A 23855-nucleotide genomic window follows, 5' to 3' on the forward strand; every position below is an offset into this window, starting at 1 on the left:
ACTCATGATGAGAGAGCTCTAATATAGTCTCTGCTGTAGAAAGCCCAGTAGCTTTAGCACCTCCAAGCTTTTCACCTCCCACTCACAAATTCACAGAGCAGGATAGCCACGGCATACTCATGATAGCCTCCGAGGAAAAAAGGTTCTCCCTTTCAAATCCAATATAGCAGGCTTATGCTATCCGGTGGAAGGAAGGCCATCGTGATTCCTCACCTTGTTTTTGTATTCAAAGTAGATTTAAAAGGCTCGAAAAAATAAAATTCGAAAAACGAACCTTACTTATGAGAAAAAATTGTGTGAATAAGGCACCGAAACCATCGACTTTCTTTTCTTGCAGGTCTCTTACGACAGAACTTTGGCTTAGGCACGTTTCCTTCAGAAGAGCCATGGCGAAGCCTGCTCACTCTTCGTCCGCCTCAGGGTCGGGCTCCTACTCTTACTCCGGCTCTTCCTCGTCGTCCGCCTCCGATTCGCGGTCTCGCTCCTTCTCTTCCTCCTCCTCCGACACCTCCAGAAGCCGCAGCCCCGTCCTGAAGAAGAAAAGGTTTTCTCCCTTCCCTTTCACCCTTCTCTAGCTGCGAAGAAAAGAAGGGGGGGGGGATTTCTGTCCGTAACAATTCTTGGTGTTTTTTCCGCATGGCAGCAATCCGGCTGTGGCTGCTGCAAAGAAAGAACGAACGCCTTCGTCTCCGCCTCCGCCTCCTCCACAGAAGCGACCGTCTCCTGCAAGGTTGGATCTTTGAAGGCAGCCCTTTGAAGCTTGACTAGTTATTCATGTTTCTCGTCTTAAGTCTTTTGTTTATAACAGGATTTTGAGCTCTTTTCAGGAAATCTTCGCCACCACCTCCAGAGCCCGAAATCTTGCACATTAGCAACTTGACGCGGAATGTCAACGATGCACATCTGAAGGAGATTTTCAGTAAGATCAATGGGTTTTTTTGCTTTCACACGCTACGATGCATATCACTGGGAAAGCGCCATGGCTCCGGAGCAGTTTGTGTTTCGTTCTTGTTATGGAGGAAATTTTGATGATATATGCTTCGCAGAAATTCCCAAGATAGCAGATGCTTGTTTGGATTTTGATGGTTTATTTATAGAAAAGGCATAATCAGGATATGCACCTGTAGCTGGAGCAACTTGCAAGTTGAAACCTGTAGTGAAATCTGATAATTGCATTGAGGTAAGTAATGATCTTTATCAGCCATGGAGCATCTCATAAGTAGATGTTCCCTATCGAAATTGATGATGAGAGCATTCATATAAGCCCACTTTTGACTTAGGAAAACCTCTCAGCTGTTCAAGCCATGGGGAGAGAGAGTTGGTGTGGCATCACCTGTTGGCATATTGCTATTCTGATGTGTTTGTTGATGGTGCAGACAAGATGTCCACAGTTTCTTGCTTGTCATCTTTCATGACTTATCATTATGTAGTTTGAGACCCCCTTCCCACAAGGCTCGTGTTGACTTATGAAGGAAGAATACCCGACTGAGTGAGAAGAATACCCGACCGAGCGAGAAGTATCTGAAGGAGAAGATGACCTTAATCTCCTTGCAAGCAATAAACACAAACACACAAGAGCAGACAAGTACACGAGAGATGGATGGTTGAATTTTCTTCTATTCTCTTCTCTTCTCTTCTCTTCTCTATATCCATAAACTAAAGAGATAAGAGTACATACTATAAGGGAAAGCACTCTCCTACTATACCATACAAAGGTCGGTTCATAGTGTGAACTCAACTTCATGAGCTGTCACTATAACTATGCCATAACTCAAGTACACCAAAGTGGTTGTTATACAGTTTGTGAATCACTGGCGACATATCACCTATAATCTCATTAACTATGCTAATGGCGTAAGTGCGGAACCTATCACCCAGGCGGGTCATCAATGTCTGCAGCACTAGTTGAGCTCGATATCTCAATAGCTCAATTCCATACATTGCACTACTCCAAGTAAGCTCTTGAATTTTTGAAGCTTCTGTGTACCCAGTGCCTTTTTGAAAATGCGAGGCGCCTGATCCTTTGTGCTAACAGTTACTAAATCTATATCACTTGCTAGAATCTTCTCTCTCACAAAGTGATAATACACCTTAATGTGCTTTGTCCTAGATGATAGATTGGGGCATTGATGAGCTGTTGTCACAATAAATGACAACGATCCCATCCATGGGCTCACCCATATTACCAAGTAGCTCTTGAAACTAACCTATCTCACAAGCTGTCATAACAACACTCCTGTACTTTATCTCTATACTCGAGAAGGTAACTATTAGATGTTGCTTGTTGCTCCAACTTACAGTTGCACTCCCAAAAGAGGACATAAAGCCGTTGGTAGATCTCCTGTTTGAGATACTACTAGCCAATCGGTATTTGTATATTCATGTAGCTTGGTCTCTTTGTTAGCCTCATAAAAAAGTTTATAATCAACAATGGACTTTATGTATATGAGTATCTAGTGGACTTTATGTATATGAGTATCTATCTAGTCACATTTAAGTATGGCTTGCATAAAAACTGACTCACAAGATACGACTAAAGAGTGTGGAGCTCTGTAAGCGATCCAAAATGTCATCGATCCTCGGTATGGAGAATCGATTCTTGATGGTGTTCTTGTTCAGCGCCTTGTAGTCAATACACATGCGCCAAGAACCATCCTTCTTTTGCACTAAGAGTATAGGTGAGCAAAATGGTGATGAGCTAGGCTGTATCAACCCTTTATTCAAAAGTTCCTGCATCTGACTCATAATCTCTTCCTGTTGGTCTGCACTAACACGGTACGGTGGTCTATTCGGTGGAGTACTACCAGGAATCAGATCAATGGCATGATCCTCTGGCCTCTCAGGAGGAAGTTCTCCTGGCAATGACTCGGAAAAACAATCTTGAAACCCACATAAGAAATCAGTGTTTCCAAACATTACGTTATGCATACCTGGCTGCATGCCACCATACATATTGCCTTGCATTCCAAGTTGCATGCCTCCAAACATATTTCCTTGCATACCGGACTGCATACCACCATACATATTCCCCTGCATACCAGGCTGAAAATTAGCTCCAAAAGGCCCATGCATACCCATGCCTCCCTGAGGGTAACCCCCAGTCATGGATTGGAACACCGAGCCACCACCAAAATAACCTGGATGCATATTCTGCTGAGGAATTGATGGCTGTCCAAAGAAGGAACTCTGTGAGTTTGCACCATAAGCATGTTGCATGTTCGAAAACTGGCCGAGAGATGCGGATGGCACCACTATGACCCTGAGGAAGATTCTTATAACGAACGTTCTTCTTCTTCTTTTCAGGCTCTGTACGGGATCTCATAAATTCAGCAAATCTCTCACTCTGAGTGAGCTGCATAAATACATCCATAACACTAGCCAAACGATCTTTGAACCGAGCATCATCATCCTCTTTACCATGTACATCTTCTAGTTGTGTTACATCCTCATATTGCTCAACATCTGCAGCCTGTTCTCCTGCATGAATATCCTCAGATACATCTCTCTCAGGAGAAGTCTCTTGCTCTTCCTCTTCATGATAGAAGTACTCATCCTCTGTATCAGACATGTTTGCTGAATTTTTTTTTTTCAGCGATGGCTTTCTTCGAGGCAACCACGAGCTCACCCCCTTCAGAAAGTTGATGATTGGTCTCGGCAACGGAACCTTGAAACCGGCCTCTGGTATGAACCAAAGTGCGGTGGACTAGCGGTCACCCGTCCACTTGTAGTCTAGATATGAAAACAGAATAGATTGGAGCTAGAGTGCCCAAATTTGAAAACAAAGCGACACCTGTTGGCCCCAAAGCTTGGCGCCCCTTGCGGTATTTCTTTATTCAATTTCAAAAGTATGAAAGGCTGAGTACAACAAAATCAGCCAAGAGATTACACCTGTATGTCCAATCGGACAGCCCACAATACTTCTTAGCACAGAGGATTCACACACACAAATCTGTGTCTCAAAGCAACACACTGTGCCTCCCTCTGATCAGCCAAGACCACTAAGCAGGGCAGCCATGAGCATACATCTGGCATATCTCAAGCACATGATTCAACATCTCAGCTCATACATACATTCACTGTTCAACCTCTGTCTCCACCCTTTTTAATCTGCCATACCTCTCCTCTCACAAGGGGCTAGATAGCTCAAATCTGCAATCAACAGACATAAAGCAATAGAAAGAGAGATAGATGAACAGACTCAGAGCTTACCAAAATCAGCTCGTGGATCTGCACCGGAGGAAGTAACGGTACCAATCTGTACTTGCAGGCACTTGTTTCAACAACCCTGCTTCACACGTGTGAGTGTACTTGTATGTACCTTCCTCTCTGCATCCACTTCAATGCTGTAGTTGCAGCCCTTTGATGCTGCACCGGTTGTACCACGATATACTCCGCATGTACCAAGTAGAGCACCGCCTGCAGCTGTACTGATGCGCCTGCTCCTGCTGTACCCGACTGTACCTGATGGTACAGTTCTGTACCTGCTGTACAGCCACCTGTCAGCAGTCGTACAGGTGACTGTACCTGCTGTACGGCCTCTGTCAGAGTCCACAGCTTCTGTACCTCCTCAGGCTGTCAGCGCCGCCTGTACCCACAGAGGAAACTGCAGCAGAATACAGCAGCCATACTGTAGTTGCAGTCGTACAGGGCTGTATGGATTGCATACGTGGACTGTACGACTGGATTTGCACAGAAAAACAGCAGCAGCACACACTCTTCAACAGTCGACTTCTTCCCTCTTGCTTTCCACGCTTCCCTCTTGCACATATGCTTCACGTTTTCCAAAAAGAAGAGAGAGAGAAGAGAGAGAGGCATGCACTCCAAAAGTGGAGTTGCCCCCTCCCCATATTAATCCTAGGACCCCAACTTTAATAAATATTAAAGTTCCCTAGGGGCCACTAAGGCCTAGGGGCAACCTTCAATAAAACATTAAAATTTTAATGTTCTAGTTCCCCCCTTCACACCTAGGGATGTCCACACATCATTATCTCTGTCCGGGCACCCCCCATGTGAATCATTCAATATTTTGACTCAGCAACCACCATGCCCACACTTGTGCTGTTCCATTTTCACAGGGCCATGACATACCCCCCTCTTGAAAAATGGCAAGCGTCCTCGATTGCATTCTGGTGATACAGCAAAATATCCAAAGTGAAATATACAATATGGCAAGATCAGCGTCCCAATCTCTCTAAGTCATGCATATGTATCAACAGCATTCACTGCCAAACAATGGCGTAGTAATAGTCCAAGTTGTATACCACTGTGAACCATACATATCCACAAAATCCCATGTGACTAGTACACATATATCATAGAAGTCCCATAAACAGATGTACTGTCAGCCTCAGTACCTTCGGGTGAGATAAAAACTGCACCAAGCGACCTCTAGATGTCATCTGAGCCTGTCTGTATCAAGGGAGTGGAGGTGCTACCCCCCTCTTGAGGGAGGTGCTACCCCCCTCTTGAGCATCAAGTAATGCTCCAGACCCATGCTCTGCTGAACTTGAATGAGCCACAACAAGAGTCAGCTCTAACTCAAAGGCATCGAGATAAAGCTGCAAAACCTGAGGTGAATCTGTTAAGTCACCTTCCTCCATCCACTTCGCATCCATCGGTGAATAGTTCTTGAACTTCACAAGATAGCGACGGGAAACTTTACCTCGTACCTTTCTTTCCTTATGTGCCAGTATCTGCTCTGGAATCAGAACCTCATCAAGTTCCTCCACTTCCGGCTGAGCCTCATCTGATACATCCTCAGGCACATCCCCACGGAAAGGTCTAAGGAGACTCACGTGAAAAGCATTGTGAATCCTCCAGTGATCTGGTAGCTTCAAGCGATAGACTACCTCACCAATTTTTTCCAATACCTGAAAAGGCCCATAATAACGCATGCTCAATTTAGGGAATAAGCGCTCTTTACCCTTCATCTTCTTGAGTCTAGTCTTTTCAAAGCGCAAAAGAACCCAATCACCCAATGCAAACTCTAAAGCACGTCTGTGACGGTCTGCAGCTTTCTTTTGCTTCTGCTGAGTTTTCTGGAGTGCCAACTTGACTCTCCGATAAGCTTCATCCATGTTTTCCACATACTGATCAGCCTCAAAGATCTTATCCTTTGTATGCAAAATGGGTGGTACCTTCTTCCCTCCTTCCACAATCTCAAAAGGCGCCTTGCCTGTCGAGGTATGTACAGTGTTGTTATATGCAAACTCCACCAAAGGAAGATACTTTTCCCATTGTTGCTTGTGCTTTGACACATAACACTTGAGAAGATCCAACACTGTAGAGTTAGCCTCTTCTGAGAAGATCCAACACTGTAGAGTTAGCCTCTTCTGACTGACCATCTGTTTGTGGATGAAATGACGATGAAAACTTGAGAGTTGTACCCATGTTGTCAAACAACCCTCTCCAGAACAAACTCGTCATCCGTGGATCACGGTCACTAATGATAGATGTAGGCAAGCCATGATATTTGAAGATGTTCGCCATGAACAACTTCACCATATGATCCACTTTGATCGTCTTACGCACGGGAATGAAATGAGCTTGTTTACTGAACCTGCATATGATAGTCCAAATGCCATCATTGCCCGTTTATGTCCGTGGAAGATCAAATATAAAATCAATGCTCTCCCAAGGTCTATCTGGAATAGGTAAAGGCTGTAATAACCCTGGTGTCTTTTGACGGTCAAACTTTACCTTCTGACGTACGATGCATTGCCTCACAAAGGCATCGACATCTCTTCTCAAGGTTGGCCAATAAAAGAAAGTCTCCACTGCTTTTATCGTGGCGTCAATACCTCTATGACCTGCATACGGTGGAGCATGACTTTCAATCATAACCTTGAGTCGCAATGGCCTGGTAACACACAGTCTGCCATGCATCAATAAAAACCTATCTCTGAGAGTATAGTGCTCATGCCGCTGACCCTCAGACATCTGATCGTACACCCTGCCAAAGTCCTCATGATGGGTATACTGCTCTTTCATTTCATCAAGCTCATGATGATAAGCAAGTGAAACTACAGAGACCTGTGGCTTGCGTGACAAAGCATATGCCACTACATTCTTTTTGCCTTCCACATGCACAATCTGGAAGTGAAACATAGACAAAAAGTTTGCCCAACGCATATGCTTCTCTGAAAGCTTAGTCTGTGTGAGGAAATAACGCAAGGTCTGATGATCTGTCTGCACAGTGAAATCAGCCCCAAGCAAGTAGTGTTTCCATGTAGAAAGAGCATGAATTACAGCCAACATCTCTTTCTCATAAACCTGTAAATGCTTCTCGGCATCTTGCAATATTCTACTCTCACAAGCTATCACATGTCCTTCTTGCATGAGAACCGCACCAATGCTACTTCCACATGCATCACACTCGACAACAAAAGCCTTTCGGAGGTCCGGTAACACCAATACTGGGTCCGAAGTAAGCTTTTCTTTGAGCTTTTTGAATGCTGTAATTTCCCGATTAGCCCATCTAAACGGAGTTGCCTTCTTAGTCAAGGCATGAAGAGGCGAAGCAATTTCAACAAAGTACCGTATGTAACGCCTGTAATAGGAACACAATCCTAGAAAGCTGCGTACATCATGCACGGTCCTCACATCTGGCCAATTAAGAATCGCTTCCACCTTTGCTCGATTCATACGGACTCCATGCTTAGACACAATATGCCCGAAGAAATGTATCTCTTGCAAAAAGAACTCACTCTTCTTGCCATTAACAACCAGCCTATGGTTCCTGAGTCCTGCAAACACAATGGCCAAATGCCTTCTATGCTCTTCCTCAGTTTGTGAATGCACAATCATATCATCAAAGAATGTGCCCACAAACGCTCTATGAGGCCTGAAAATCCTGTCCATCATTCTGTTAAATGTGGCAGGTGCATTTGTCAAACCAAAGGGCATAACCAAGAACTCATACAATCCAAACGTGGTTCGGAATGCTGTCTTATGCACATCCTCGGGTCTAATTCGTATCTGATGATGCCCGCTTTTCAAGTCAATACGACTAAAGACTGTGGAGCCTTGTAAGCGATCCAAAATGCCATCGATCCTCGGTATGGGGAATCGATTCTTGATGGTGTTCTTGTTCAGCGCCCTGTAGTCAATACACATGCGCCAAGAACCATCCTTCTTTTGCACTAAGAGTACAGGTGAGCAAAATGGTGATGAGCTAGGCTGTATCAACCCTTTATTCAAAAGCTCCTGCACCTGACTCATAATCTCTTCCTGTTGGGCTGCACTAACACGGTACGGTGGTCTATTCGGTGGAGTACTACCAGGAATCAGATCAATGGCATGATCCTCTGACCTCTCAGGAGGAAGTTCTCCTGGCAATGACTCGGAAAAACAATCTTGAAACCCACAAAAGAAATCAGTCCTGTCTTTATCTAACATAGACAAATTAGACTTAGACTCATCATCTTGTGCATCCTTTACATAAATCAAGTACGCAGAAAGATGCTTTTTCATTACTGATGAAATCGCCGAAGCGGATACAATAGGAACAGATTCCCCTTTGAGTTTTACATCCAATACATGTTCTTTCCCTCTATGAGTCAGAGTGATTTTCCTATTGTAAGTATCCACCACCGCATGTACTCTGTGGCACCATGGCATCCCCAACAAAACATCACAGCCATCAAGTGGCATGATGAAGAACTCTTCGTTGTCCACATAACCCTGCAAATGAAGCCGAAGCTTCCCAATGATAGGAGTAACGGGTTCTGCATACCCTAGACAAGCCATGTTAGCCTCATGTAACGGCCCCATCTCCTCTGCACGGATCCCCAATCGGCCAGCCAAATCTGGTGAAATAAAGTTGGCTCTAGCACCTGTGTCAAAGAATATCAAGGCATTCTGATCTCTCACTTTGCCCCATGCCCTGCACAACTCTGTCGCTTCACCACCTGGTTGTTCCCCCACAAGATCAGGAACTAACTCTGCAGAAGGCTTTGGTTTCTTTGACTTGGGCTCTCCTTTATTGTCAGAGTCCTTTTGGGACTTTCTCTTGGGACAATTAAATGACATATGCCCCTCTTCAGTACAGTAAAAATACTTCCGAGCATCTCTCAAAGCTTGTCTTTCCTCAGAAGTCCTCTTGGGCATTGGCAACTTCTTATACTTTGTCTCTGAAGACCCTTTCGCATCACGAGAAGCATGCCCAGATTTTTCAGCTTTCTTGCTCAAGTTCTTACTGCCTTTAAACCTAGATGATCCTCCAGTGAGTAACGCATTAGCTGTCATAGCATTTTCAATCATCTGTGACATGTTCGTTACTCTTGTCTTGATACAATAATCTCGCACTTCCTTGGGCAGCCCACAACAATATTTCTCTACCTGCTCAGACAAAGGCATTGCACGGTAAGAAGGCACTGGGAGTAAAGCTTCCCAAAACTTCTTGTTATAATCTTCCAAATTTTCACATTTTGAAGCATCCAATTTGTGCCATGCGGTCATAACATCCACCTCAAATGTAGATGTGAGCCATACGGAAGAGAAAACCTGTTTGAATTGTACCCAAGTAGTGGGTGCTATGCCTTGCAAAAGAAGAGTAGGCCACCATTGCAAAGCATTGCCCTTGAGAAAAGTGGCAGCTCTCCTCACCTTAGAGGACTCTGTGTAATTCCCACCAGAAAAAGCAGCATCAAACTGCTGTAAAAAGGTAAGTGCTTTCAATTTATCTTTGGCTCCACTAAATGTATCAAACTTCACTGCAGCTCCCCCTTCCTTGTAATCCTTCGCCTTTCCCATAGGCGTTAGATTATCATATGGAAGTGGCTTTGCAAGATTGCTGCCCCCAACATTCATGCCCATCATTGGGTCAACATTACCCATTCCCACACGTGGCATACCATACATTCCAGCCATGTTTCCAAACATTCCGTTATGCATACCTGGCTGCATGCCACCATACATATTGCCTTGCATTCCAGGTTGCATGCCTCCAAACATATTTCCTTGCATACCGGACTGCATACCACCATACATATTCCCCTGCATACCAGGCTGAAAATTAGCTCCAAAAGGCCCATGCATACCCATGCCTCCCTGAGGGTAACCCCCAGTCATGGATTGGAACACCGAGCCACCACCAAAATAACCTGGATGCATATTCTGGTGAGGAATTGATGGCTGTCCAAAGAAGGAACTCTGTGAGTTTGCACCATAAGCATGCTGCATGTTCGGAAACTGGCCAAGAGATGGATCCTGTGGGATGGCGCCACTATGACCCTGAGGAAGATTCTTAGAACGAACCTTCTTCTTCTTCTTTTCGGGCTCTGTACGGGATCTCATAAATTCAGCAAATCTCTCACTCTGAGTGAGCTGCATAAATACATCCATAACACTAGCCAAACGATCTTTGAACCGAGCATCATCATCCTCTTTACCATGTACATCTTTTGGCTGTGTTACATCCTCATATTGCTCAACATCTGCAGCCTGTTCTCCTGCATGAATATCCTCAGATACATCTCTCTCAGGAGAAGTCTCTTGCTCTTCCTCTTCATGATAGAAGTACTCATCCTCTGTATCAGACATGTTTGCTGAATTTTTTTTTTTCAGCGATGGCTTTCTTCGAGGCAACCACGAGCTCACCCCCTTCAGAAAGTTGATGATTGGTCCCGGCAACGGAACCTTGAAACCGGCCTCTGGTATGAACCAAAGTGCGGTGGACTAGCGGTCACCCGTCCACTTGTAGTCTAGATATGAAAACAGAATAGATTGGAGCTAGAGTGCCCAAATTTGAAAACAAAGCGACACCTGTTGGCCCCAAAGCTTGGCGCCCCTTGCGGTATTTCTTTATTCAATTTCAAAAGTATGAAAGGCTGAGTACAACAAAATCAGCCAAGAGATTACACCTGTATGTCCAATCGGACAGCCCACAATACTTCTTAGCACAGAGGATTCACACACACAAATCTGTGTCTCAAAGCAACACACTGTGCCTCCCTCTGATCAGCCAAGACCACTAAGCAGGGCAGCCATGAGCATACATCTGGCATATCTCAAGCACATGATTCAACATCTCAGCTCATACATACATTCACTGTTCAACCTCTGTCTCCACCCTTTTTAATCTGCCATACCTCTCCTCTCACAAGGGGCTAGATAGCTCAAATCTGCAATCAACAGACATAAAGCAATAGAAAGAGAGATAGATGAACAGACTCAGAGCTTACCAAAATCAGCTCGTGGATCTGCACCGGAGGAAGTAACGGTACCAATCTGTACTTGCAGGCACTTGTTTCAACAACCCTGCTTCACACATGTGAGTGTACTTGTTTGTACCTTCCTCTCTGCATCCACTTCAATGCTGTAGTTGCAGCCCTTTGATGCTGCACCGGCTGTACCACGATATACTCCGCCTGTACCAAGGAGAGCACCGCCTGCAGCTGTACTGATGCGCCTGCTCCTGCTGTACCCGACTGTACCTGATGGTACAGTTCTGTACCTGCTGTACAGCCACCTGTCAGCAGTCGTACAGGTGACTGTACCTGCTGTACGGCCTCTGCCAGAGCCCACAGCTTCTGTACCTCCTCAGGCTGTCAGTGCCGCCTGTACCCACAGAGGAAACTGCAGCAGAATACAGCAGCCATACTGTAGTTGCAGTCGTACAGGGCTGTACGGATTGCATACGTGGACTGTACGACTGGATTTGCACAGAAAAACAGCAGCAGCACACACTCTTCCGCAGTCGACTTCTTCCCTCTTGCTTTCCACGCTTCCCTCTTGCACGTATGCTTCACGTTTTCCAAAAAGAAGAGAGAGAAAGAAGAGAGAGAGGCATGCACTCCAAAAGTGGAGTTGCCTGTTGGGGTAAAGGCATAATGCCCACCCTTATAGTGTGTACAAGCCCACAAGTTATAGTACATAGTACACTTAGTACTTTTAATGTACTAAGTGCACTATGTGTACTAGTGCAATATACATGTGTGATAGGGGAGTCACACACTCATATCATGAGTTGACTTATCCCCACAACTCTCTCTCTCTCTCTCCCTTGTTCTCTCTGTGTATGTCTCCCACATGAATTAACCTAACCCTAATTTCTCTTCTCCCATTCAACTGGTATCAGAGCCGGTGCCCTTTCGAATCTCTGTGCAGTAGCAATCGGCTTAGGAAGGTAGCCAGCAGTCGTGAAGAGCCTTTGTGCTCGGTCTAGGGCTGGGCGAGCACGTGGTCTAGGGCTGGGCGCAGCCTGTGTGTGAAGAGGCCAGAAGCGACCAAAAGGCAGCTGAGCAGGTAGCCTACGCTGCCCAGCAGGCAGCAGCCACGCTGCCCAGCAGGCGCCTACAGCAGCCAGGCGAGTGTGGTAGCGGGACACCCAAGAGCACGCACGTTTTCTGAACGTGTAGCAAAGACACGGAGTGCAGCGGCGAAGGCTTTGGTCGTCTGCGCTAGACGTCAATACAACACGTGGACACGTAACTGGTTGAACCAGGCGGACGTCAATATAAGAGGCGTAATCACTATCGTTGGGCAAATTCAACAATGATACCACAAACGCACGTAGCAAGGCGTAAGGCTCTGTAGAAGCGCTGGCCGCTGGGCGTAGGGGAGCACCCCCCCTTCTGCAACAGCATCAGATTTCTGCAGCAGCACCAAATTCAGCACACCCCCCTTTCCTGCAACAAAAAATCAGAAATTACAAGGTATTCTGTTTTAAATTTTTTTTTTTGGGGATTTGCAATTGAGCAAGTACAATCATCAATTGAGCAGGTACAGGTGCCAAATTGCTCAATTTCTGAGCAAAATTGGCAAAATTGGGTGACATTGGTCACAATCAGGATCAATTTGCAGGAAATTGGTCACAATCAGGATCAATTTGTAGGAAATTGGATGTCGAAATTTGGGGCTTTTGATGTAATTGTGCAATTAAGCACTCATACATGCTGTATGATGTGAGAAATCGCACATTTGGGCAAAATTGCAGCAAACTGCAGTGCAAATCAAGGGGCTTTTGTGCCGATTGGGTTGATTTGCATGCAGGCAATCGCATTTGATGTTGTGGATAATGTGTTGATGCCTTACAAGCACTCAATGTGCCTGTAAATCAAGGGGCTTTTATGTACTAGATGTATATGTGGCCAGGGGGAAGCATCGCGAAGACTTTGGATGCCTTCATGTGCGTCAATGTACCATGTATGATCAGCAATTGATCTTAAATTAAGGGGCTTTTCAAGATTTTATGCTTGTTAAGCTTGGCAAAGCAGCAGGCAAGACATTCATGCCTTAAATCCTCAGAAATCAGCTTGCAATCAAGGAGCTTTTGCCCAATTTCTGTTCGGGACTGTTGTATGTAGTGTACGGGACTGTAAAAGTCTGATTTTCACTCATTTGGACAGCCAGGAGAGCATTTATTGCTACTATACCTGCCGGTACAGATTTGGCACAGCTTTGTGCAAGTTTTGGCATGGCTGTACACTGATTTGAGTGAGGAAAAGGTTCAATTTCAGCTGCTGTACTTGCCGGTACAGGTTTGGTACATCATTTGTGAGCAATTGGTACTGTTGTACAATACTTTGGAAGGGCAACAGAGCACATTTAAGGTGCTGTCCTAAATCTGCAGCAACCAGATTTTGGTGATTTCATCACATAAAGTGGGAGAAAAGTTGCATTTGTGCTTCCGCAGTGGGAGATAAAGCTTGGGAGAACAACTGTGAGCACTTTGTGTGCTTTTGGTGCAGTGTTTGCACATTTTGCAGGGAGTCAGGCATTGACAGGTTGCATATTGCTATGGCAACCACAGGTGAGAGCTCTTCATTGTTTCACATCAAGAAGCTTGAAGGCTCACATAACTATGATATCTGGCAAACCCAGTGCTATAATGTGTTGCTCCAGAAGAAGCAGCACAAGCCTATCAAAGAAAGGGGTGTAAAGCCCGCTTCTCTTACTGCTGAAGAGTGGGAAGATATCGATGAGCTGGCAAGATCTACTATCATGTTATCTGTGTCAGACTCTTTACTTTTCAGCATTCGTGAAGAGAAGACAGCTTGGGGAATGTGGCAGAGATTGCAGGACTTGTATGCCTAGCAAAGTGCCTCAAGCAAAGTGTATTGGTTGAAGAAACTCATAGGTCTTCAGATGAAGGAAGGGGCGTCTATGGCAGCCCATCTAAATGAGTTTAATGGTATTGTCAGCCAAGTTATAAATCAAAAGTTGGCAATGGACGTTGAGTTCAAAGCCAATTTTCTCTTATGCACTTTGCCAGAGAGTTGGGACACATTCAGGACAGCCACTAGCAATTCGCATGCTATGCTGTCATATGCAGATGTTGAGGGTGCTCTTCTTCAAGAAGAGATGAACAGGAAAAACAACTCTGTTGGAAAGTCCAATGCAATGAATGCACGTGGGAGATCCCAGCAAAGGGGAAAAAGCCAAGAAAGGGGAAGGAGCAAGTCTCGCTCCAAAAAGGATTTGGAATGCCATTATTGTGGCAAGAAGGGACACATTAAAAAGCAATGCTACAAATGGAAAAATGATCAAAAAGAAAAGGGAAAAGGCAAAGACAAAGACAAAGATGAAGCCAAAGATGTAAAGCCAAAGGGCAAAAGTGGAATCAAGATTGAAGAAATCAATGTGTCACATGCAGGTGGCAGTGAGGATGAGGTCCTATTTACGTCTTCACTTGATGCCCATTCACTTCTTACAGGTGGTCATGGTATGCACTCATGGATCATTGATTCAGGTGCCTCCTTTCATGTCACAGGTTGCAGAGACTTGTTTGTCAGGTATACTGCTGGCAATGAAGGAGTGGTTTATTTGGGTGATAACCATGCATGCAAGATTCTTGGCAGAGGTGATGTGAGGCTTGTGTTTTCAGATGGCTCACAGCTTATGCTCCATGATGTCAGGCATGTGCAGATCAAGAAGAACCTGCTTTCTACTGGACAGCTTGATGATGCTGATTATGTTACCACATTTGGTCGTGGAAAGTGGAAGATTTGTAAGGGCTCACTGGTTGTTGCCAGAGGCTCTAAGGTGGACACTCTTTATTTCATGCATGCAGGTGTTTGTCACCATGCTAATGTAAATGCAACCGAGCTGCCGGAAATCTCTATGTGGCATAGCCGGTTGGGACACATGAGTGTCAAAGGAATGGAGCAATTGTCTCGTTTGGGTTACCTGCCTTCTCTAAAGTTTTCAAGTTTTCAGTTTTGTGAGCATTGTATATATTAGGCAACTACAGTGCCCCCACAAGAAAGCTCTTGGACAGAAAGATGCTCAGTTAGAGCTTGTGCATACAGATGTATGTGAGATGCCTCAACTTTCTTTGGGAGAGGCAAAATATTTTGTCTTTTATTGATGATGCCACACGCAAGGTGTGGGTTTATCCTCTTCGTTTGAAGAGTGATACATTCTCAGTGTTTCAGAAGTTTGTTGCTCTTGTTGAGAATCAAACTGGCAAAACACTGAAGGCTTTGCGTTCCGACAATGGTGGAGAGTATATGTCCAAACAGTTTCAGGACTTTTGTGATGCTAAAGGCATCAAGAGGGAGCTCTCTACTCCTTATGATCCTCCACAAAACGGGACAGCACAGAGGATGAACAGGACCATTCAGGAGAAGGTCCGTTCTATGTTGTCACATGCTGCATTACCTCATGGTTTTTGGGCTGAAGCTGTTATGACAGCCGTTCACCTTATAAACAGGTCACCTAACACGAGGCTTGGTGGGAAAGTGCCAGAAGAAGTATGGACAGGGAAGTCTCCGTCATACAAGCACTTGAGAGTGTTTGGTTGCGTTGCGTACGTGCACATACGCAGGGAAATGCGCACCAAACTTGATCCTAAGTCTCACAAATGCATATTCCTAGGATATGGTGACAGAGGCGAAATGGGGTATAGACTTTGGGATCCCGTGAATAGAAAGATTATACGCAGCAATGATGTCATTTTTGATGAAACATGCATGTATAAGGAGCCTGCAAGGCAACAGGAGCCTGGCAGAGTCATCTTTGATGATGATGGACATCATGGACAACAACAAAGGGCTGTAAATCAGCCATTACAGCAGGAAAACCAGCCCTTAAATGGTGCTGAAAATGGTCCAAATGGACAGCCAGAGATGGCAGAAGATATCCCTATGGATATACCACAGTTAGAGGAGATACCGGGCATGATTTTTCAGCCTTATGGCATGGAACAGGAGCCACCAATGGGTGATATGCAGGCTGGACAGCAACCTGCAAATGATGGTCATTGGGTACGAAGGTCCACAAGACCCTCCAGAGCCCCTGACAGGTTTGTTCCAGGGGTTGACTACTTGATGCTCACTGACTGTGGGGAGTCCTCATGTTATAAGGAGGCTTTACAGAGGGCAGACAAAGCTCTATGGGAGTGTGCCATGAAGTCAGAGATGGATTCTCTGCACAAAAATGGAACATGGAAGTTGGTGCATTTGCCTGCAGGCAAGAAGGTTTTGCCATGCAAGTGGGTTTACCGGCTCAAAGTTGCACCTGATGCAAAGCCAAGATACAAAGCCAGGTTAGTGGCTAAGGGCTTTAAGCAGGAATATGGTGTGGACTTTGATGAGATCTTCTCTCCAGTGGTCAAAATGACCACACTTAGAGCTGTGTTAGCTTTGGTTGCGCATGATGATCTGGACTTGATTCAGATGGATGTGAAGACTGCTTTTCTTCACGGTGATCTCCATGAGGAGATATATATGCAGCAGCCAGAGGGTTATGCAGTGAGTGGAAAGGAGAAGCTTGTATGCAAGCTGAAAAAGAGTCTTTATGGGCTTAAACAGGCACCAAGAGAATGGTATCATAAATTTGATACATTCATGAAATCTCAGAAATTCAGAGACAGGGCTGATATGGCCAAGGTTCCGTATGCTTCAGCTTGTGGCAGTCTCATGTATGCCATGGTTGCTACTAGGCCGGACATTGCATTTGCAGTGGGAGTGGTTTCTAGATACATGGCCAACCCTGGCAAGAAGCATTGGGAAGCAGTGAAAGGTGTCATGAGATACCCAGGATGCAGAAGTGCACAGCCTTATCTACTACAGAGGCCGAGTATATTGCAGCCACAGAGGCTTGCAAGGAGGCATTATGGCTATCTCGGTTAGTGGTTGATTTGGGTTATACAGGGGATATTCCATTGTTGCATTGTGACAGTCAGAGTGCCATCCAGTTGGCAAAGAACCCTGTCTTTCATGCAAAGACGAAGCATGTGGATGTGAAGTATCACTTCATTAGAGAGGTGATAGAGAACAAGCAAATTCAGCTTGTTAAGATTCATACGGATGACAACCCGGCAGATCTGTTGACAAAGAGTTTGCCTCCGGAGCGGTTTGCTCATTGCAGACACTTGATGGGCATTGGATGAGGCCAGTTTCAGCCTTGATATGGCCTTGTATATTATCATGTACATGCTGATTTTTCTTTTCCTTTACTTAAGGGCACCTTGCCTTTAAGTGGGAGGTTGTTGGGGTAAAGGCATAATGCCCACCCTTATAGTGTGTACAAGCCCATAAGTTATAGTACATTGTACACTTAGTACTTTTAATGTACTAAGTGCACTATGTGTACTAGTGCAATATACATGTGTGATAGGGGAGTCACACACTCATATCATGAGTTGACTTATCCCCACAACTCTCTCTCTCTCTCCCTTGTTCTCTCTGTGTATGTCTCCCACATGAATTAACCTAACCCTAATTTCTCTTCTCCCATTCATTGCCCCCTCCCCATATTAATCCTAGGGCCCCAACTTTAATAAATATTAAAGTTCCCTAGGGGCCACTAAGGCCTAGGGGCAACCTTCAATAAAACATTAAAATTTTAATGTTCTAGTTCCCCCCTTCACACCTAAGGATGTCCACACATCATTATCTCTGTCCGGGCACCCCCCATGTGAATCATTCAATATTTTGACTCAGCAACCACCATGCCCACACTTGTGCTGTTCCATTTTCACAGGGCCATGACAGATTCACTGCTAGAGGTCTCACCAGGTTCACTAAGCATCTGTGATTGTTGCTCTACATGCGGGACAATATCATTACTTCTTATATCTGCATCTTTAGTTGCCTTCAGGGTGTTTACCAGCTACTTATCTCATCAAAGACATCATCTTTGTTTACTTGCATCTCAAAAGTGGTAGGGTTATAGCATCTATGATCTTTTTGTCCCAAAGCATAACCAATGAAGATGCATTTCTCTGCCTTTGGTCCAACTTGGTTCTCACTTCATCAGAAACATGCACATATGCAGTACATCTAAACACTTTCAAGTGAGACACGTTTGGTTTTATGCCTGTAAACTTCTGTACAGGCGTCATGCATGCCATGAACACTTGTAATGGGGTCCTATTCATAATGTATACAACAGCTGTTGCTTTAGCCCAAAAATAGTCTGGCATATTCTTTTCAGACATCAAGGTACTAGCAACTTGTGCAATGTGTCTGTTTTTCCTGTGTATAATACCATTCTGTTGCGGAGTGTAGCTGCATGTGAATTGCCTCTTTCTCAAGAAATCACTGAACTCATTGGAGAAATATTTTTCTCCACCATTTGATCTTAGGTATTTGATCTTTATATCTTTTTCCTTCTGAACTAAGGCTCTGAGTCTACCTTGCATCATCGGAGGTTTGACAGAAACTCAGTACGAAGACTTTTGTGTGAATATATGCTCTTATGTGTGTGTGGAGTGCGTGTGTGAGAGCATATCTTGATACAAAGTTCTACACCCACTATTGGGCACTGATGATGTTAGTGGGGATGTCATAGTATCTAGTCCATACTATGCATAATGGAGTTAATAGTTATATAGTCTTGTGGGTTGACTACCATGAGTAAATAACATGCACGTTCCTAGAAGGTGAATTTGGGCATGTTCTTGGATTCATCTAGGTATATAATTCAGTTGTATTCACATTGTGAATTTTTCGTCCGAGCTGCGGCCAGTTGATATTGTGCTTATTCTTTCTATCTTTAGCGGTGCATTTGCCCTATCAACTACTTATTTGCTGTACTAATTCTTGCTATTTGCTACTTCTCTTAGTGCTAGGCTTCATTATGGTGGCTGAGTCTGCCTTGCATCTCCGGAGGTTTGACAGAAAAACAATACGAAGGCCTTTCGTAGAACGCTCCTGGTACAAGAGTCGAAACCTGCAAACAAACGATACAAACATGACGGGGTCCAGGCCTGACTCACCTCCCAACCTTGACAGCCGTGGGCAAGCCTACAAGACTTGGTTGTCCCCACCGAGCCACGAGCTGAGCTAACTAGATGGACGTACCGACCAATCTCTACCTCTTGACGTCCCATACCGCCACGAAGCTACCCTTGCGGGCCTCGAGGCTGTTGCCGGCCTCGGCTGCATGAAGCAGGTGCACGTCTGTACTAGATCCAGGCTCCTGACCATAGAGCTCTCACAAAGTCACGCGAGACTCTATATGACTAATGACTAACCTTGGCCACCCTTTTATAGGCTCTTGGCGGGTCATCGGGCGTGCACACTTGGGTGTCCGCTCGTTAGTCTATCCCTAACTCAGCTCGCCAATTAGCCTGCCTAGCTCCAAGCTTCCCCAAACCTCGAAGCTAGTCGTGTGTGCGTGTAGCACACGGTAGATACACACTGTGCTACATGACATACTCCCCTTTCTCTAAGAGCTTACTCCTGAGCTAACTAAAAAGCCAGGGTAATTCTGTTGAAGGGTAGTCAATGTCTCCTATGTAGCGTCCTCCTCAACACGATCCTTCCACTTGATCTTGTATTCTGTGATAAGTGTATTACGCAATCGTCTTTCACGAAATCCAAGAATCTTTTCAGGTTCGTGTGGAACAAATGTCATATCCTCAACATCTGTGATTTCTTGAGGAGTAACTAACTGGTCTGTTCCACCCAGTACTTCCTTAAGTCTACTGACATGAAATACAGGATGAACTTTCACATGAGAAGGCAAATCCAGATCATATGCGATTGAACCAATCCGTCGTGTAATACAAAATGGTCCATAATATCTAGGGGATAATTTCGGAGATTGACCTGTCCGTAAAGTCTCGGAATATTTCAATATTTTCAGAGAACTCTCTAGGTGAACGATGTCTATTAGAATAAAATCTGTCTCTGTCTTGAGTACTTCTAATAGGTTCCTTCGCAACTTGTAACATTTCTTGCATATCTTGCAAAAAATTACGTGCTGCATCATGCTGAAGACCTGAGAATCCCACTGTAACAGGTGATCTAGGTTGAAAACCATACATAAGCATAAAAGGACTAAAACCTGTACTCGTATGCTTAGTATTGTTATATGCAAATTCTAACATAGGAAGATAATCCTCCCATGAACTTTGCCTTTTGGATACATATGCTCGAAGCATATCCTCCAAAATCTGATTCACTCTTTCAGTCTGGCCATCAGATTGAGGATGATCTGAGGAACTCAAATTCAAAGTTGTTTCCAACTTCTCAAAAACAAGTTTCCAAAAAATCACTCGTGAACTTAGAGTCTCTATCACTGACTATGTCCTGCGGTAACCCATACAGTCTAAACAATTGCTCGATAAACTGCCTTGCTAATTGCGTAGCTGTAATGGTCTTCCGGGTGGGTAAAAATCTAGCCATTTTTGTCAAGCGACCTACCACAACCCAAATAGAATCGTGGCCTTGATGTTTACTTGGCAATCAGGTAATAAAATCCATGGAAATACTTTCCCATTTATTACCTGGGATTTGCAAAGGATGCAACAACCCAGCTTGTCTAAAGCATTCAGCTTTATTTGCTTGACAAACATGACACTTGAGAACATAATCTTCTACATACCCTTTTATCTTTGGCCAATAAAAAGTGTGTTTCACTAACGATAATGTTGTGTGTACCCCAGGGTGTCCAGCAGAAGGGGCGTCGTGACACTCCTTTAGAATCTTGGACCTAATGTCTGGGATCTTTGGTACACAAATTTTGTTATTACGGAATAGTAAACCATTCCGAATCATCCACTGGCCTCCTGCAGCCTGAACGGTAGGTTGCTTAGTTATCGAGTCTTGGTCAATCAATGAGCTCCCGTCCTGGATCTTCTGCCAAAATGGACCAAAATAACTCTCAGTCGTGCAAAGCTCTCTCAATGACTGAAATAAGTTTGTAGAAATCTCGGTGAACGATAAAGTATTCACCTCTCTAATTCGACTAAGCACATCTGTAACACTATTCATGGACCCTTTTCCATAACGAATCTCAAAATCAAAATCTTGCATTAATTCAGCTCATCGAGCTTTCCTTCCTCTCAAATCATCCGCATCACACACATACTTGATTGACTGATGAGTGATCAGTCAATACCACAAACTTGGAGCCATATAAATAATGTCTCCAAACCTTCAGAGCGTGAATCATAGCATGAAGCTCCTTCTCAAGTGTTGGCCAACGAGATTGAATGTCGTCTAGCTTTTTACTTTCAAAAGCAAGAGGTCTACCATCTTGAAATAGAGCAGCCCCGATGGCATAGTCATTGGCATCAGTTTCAAGAACATAAGGCCGACTAGGATCGGGTAATGCTAAGATAGGTGCTTCCTTGACTTTATCTTTCAAAAGTCTGAAGGCCATATCCAGATCGTTATTCCAAGTGATAGGCTGATTTGACTTATGTCCACGACCTTTCAACAAGTCGGTCATCGGTAGTGTGAGCTGAGAGTACTCTCGCAGAGATTTCCGAAGAAAAACAACAAAACCGAGAAAAGAACGAAGTTGTTTCACTGTCCGCGGTATAGGCCAGGCTAGAACCTTCTGAACTCGGTCATAGTCAATGCTCAATCCATCTCTAGTGATCTTGTGTCCCAAGTAACTGATGTATGTCATGAAAAACTTACATTTACTTAATTTAGCATATAGTCGATTCTGTCTTAAAATAGTCAAGACAGTCGTGAGGTGTCTAACGTGATCCTCAAGAGTACGACTATATATCAAAATATCATCCAGGAACACAACCACAAATTTTTCCAAATGTTCACGAGAAAGATTGTTCATCATTTGCTGGAAAGTGGCTGGAGCATTGGTTAACCCAAAAGGTAATATGAGAAACTCGTAATGGCCATACCTAGTCCGAAAGGCGGTTCTTTCGACATGCCTTTCATGAATTCGTATCTGGTGATAGCCAGTACGTAAATCTATCTTTGTGAAATATTTCGCTCCTGCTAACCGGTCAATCAAGGGGAGAGGATAACGGTTCTTAATTGTCAACTATTTCAATCTCTTGTAATCTATATACATTCTCTAGGTCAGTGTTGCATAGAAACGCGTTTTGTACAGGTTTGAAACGTACGAAACGTTTCGTCCTGTACGAAACGCGTTTTTTATTCATCATGAATATTTTAATACCCTACAGTCCGTCACATCGAATTGTTTCGTACCTTTTCTGTGCGCGTTTCCTAGTGGCGGCCGCCTATACTTTTTTGCCATTTTGTATGCCAGCTTGCCATCGAATCAAAGCTCGTGTCAGTCCGCGTGCAGATGAGGATGAGCATGCAGATAGCAGCTAGCAGCTAGCAGCTGCCAGCATCATTTTATTTGTACATGTTATCTAGTTTGAACATTGGACATGTTATTTATTTTGATCTTGGATTTTGAGTCATGACTCATCACCCACGTGATTTGTGATATCATCATATCTTACATGTATTTTGTTTTTGTTGAAATGAATTCAATGTAGTCTCTTATAAGTTATGTCAACAGTTTTTTCTTTTGTATATTTCAAGTTAAAAATATACATACTTTTTCTATTTTGTATGAAACCTTTTTGTACCCGTTTCTTACCTTTTATGAAACGTTTCAAAACGTATGAAACCCGTTTCATACCTGCAGTTTCAGAAACGCCTGGCAACAATGCTCTAGGTGTTGTCTTTCTTTCTCCTAAGCAACACAGGTGCACCCCAAGGTGATTTATTTGGACGGATCTAGCCCATCGTCAAATAATCTTCTAGTTGTTTGGCCAACTCATCTTCCTCAGCTTGGCTCATCCTGTAAGGTGGTGATGGGGAGAAACCTGAATTAGGGTTTAGAGTTCATTCATGGGAGACATACACAGAGAAGCAAGGGAGAGAGAGTGAGAGAGTTGTGGGGATAAGTCAACTCATGAAAAGCATGAGTGTGTGACTCCCCTATCACACATGTATATTGCACTAGTACACATAGTGCACTTAGTACATTAAAAGTACTAAGTGTACTATGTACTATAACTTATGGGCTTGTACACACTATAAGGGTGGGCATAACGCCTTTACCCCAACAACCTCCCACTTAAAGGCAAAGTGCCCTTAAGTAAAGGAAAAGAAAAAATCAGCATGTACATGATAATATACAAGGCCATATCAAGGCTGAAACTGGCCTCATCCAATGCCCATCAAGTGTCTGCAATGAGCAAACCGCTCCGGAGGCAAACTCTTCGTCAACAGATCAGCCGGATTGTCATCCGTATGAATCTTAACAAGCTGAATTTGCTTGTTCTCTATCACCTCTCTGATGAAGTGATACTTCACATCCACATGCTTCGTCTTTGCATGAAAAACAGGGTTCTTTGCCAACTGAATGGCACTCTGACTGTCACAATGCAACAATGGAATATCCCCTGTATAGCCCAAATCAACCACTAACCGAGATAGCCATAATGCCTCCTTGCAAGCCTCTGTGGCTGCAATATACTCGGCCTCTGTAGTAGATAAGGCTGTGCACTTCTGCATCCTGGATATCCATGACACAGCACCTCCTGTGAATGTAAAGACATAACCGGTAGTAGACTTCCGGTTATCTGGATGACCGGCATAATCCGAATCCGTGTAACCATGCACTAATGCATCCTGTTTGCCAAAGCAAATGCACAAATCCTGTGTGCCCTTCAGGTATCTCAT

At 44.3% G+C, this 23855-nt stretch overlaps 1 protein-coding gene across 1 annotated transcript in view; it reads left to right on the plus strand.

Moving 5' to 3' along the window:
• Positions 1–288: 288 nt before the first annotated feature.
• Positions 289–23855, plus strand: part of LOC147619389 (uncharacterized) — a 37585-nt gene continuing 14018 nt past the window's right edge. The window contains exons 1-3 of the mRNA XM_086773023.1: positions 289–544; positions 644–730; positions 828–919. Coding sequence (XP_086629149.1) covers positions 387–544; positions 644–730; positions 828–919 — 337 coding nt within the window. The 5' untranslated portion in view covers positions 289–386. The remainder of the gene's footprint in view (positions 545–643; positions 731–827; positions 920–23855) is intronic.

Source organism: Cibotium barometz, chromosome 33 (genome assembly GCF_041138505.1).
Source record: "Cibotium barometz isolate CiBa-2024 chromosome 33, ASM4113850v1, whole genome shotgun sequence".
In the NCBI taxonomy this organism is placed as follows: domain Eukaryota; kingdom Viridiplantae; phylum Streptophyta; class Polypodiopsida; order Cyatheales; family Cibotiaceae; genus Cibotium; species Cibotium barometz.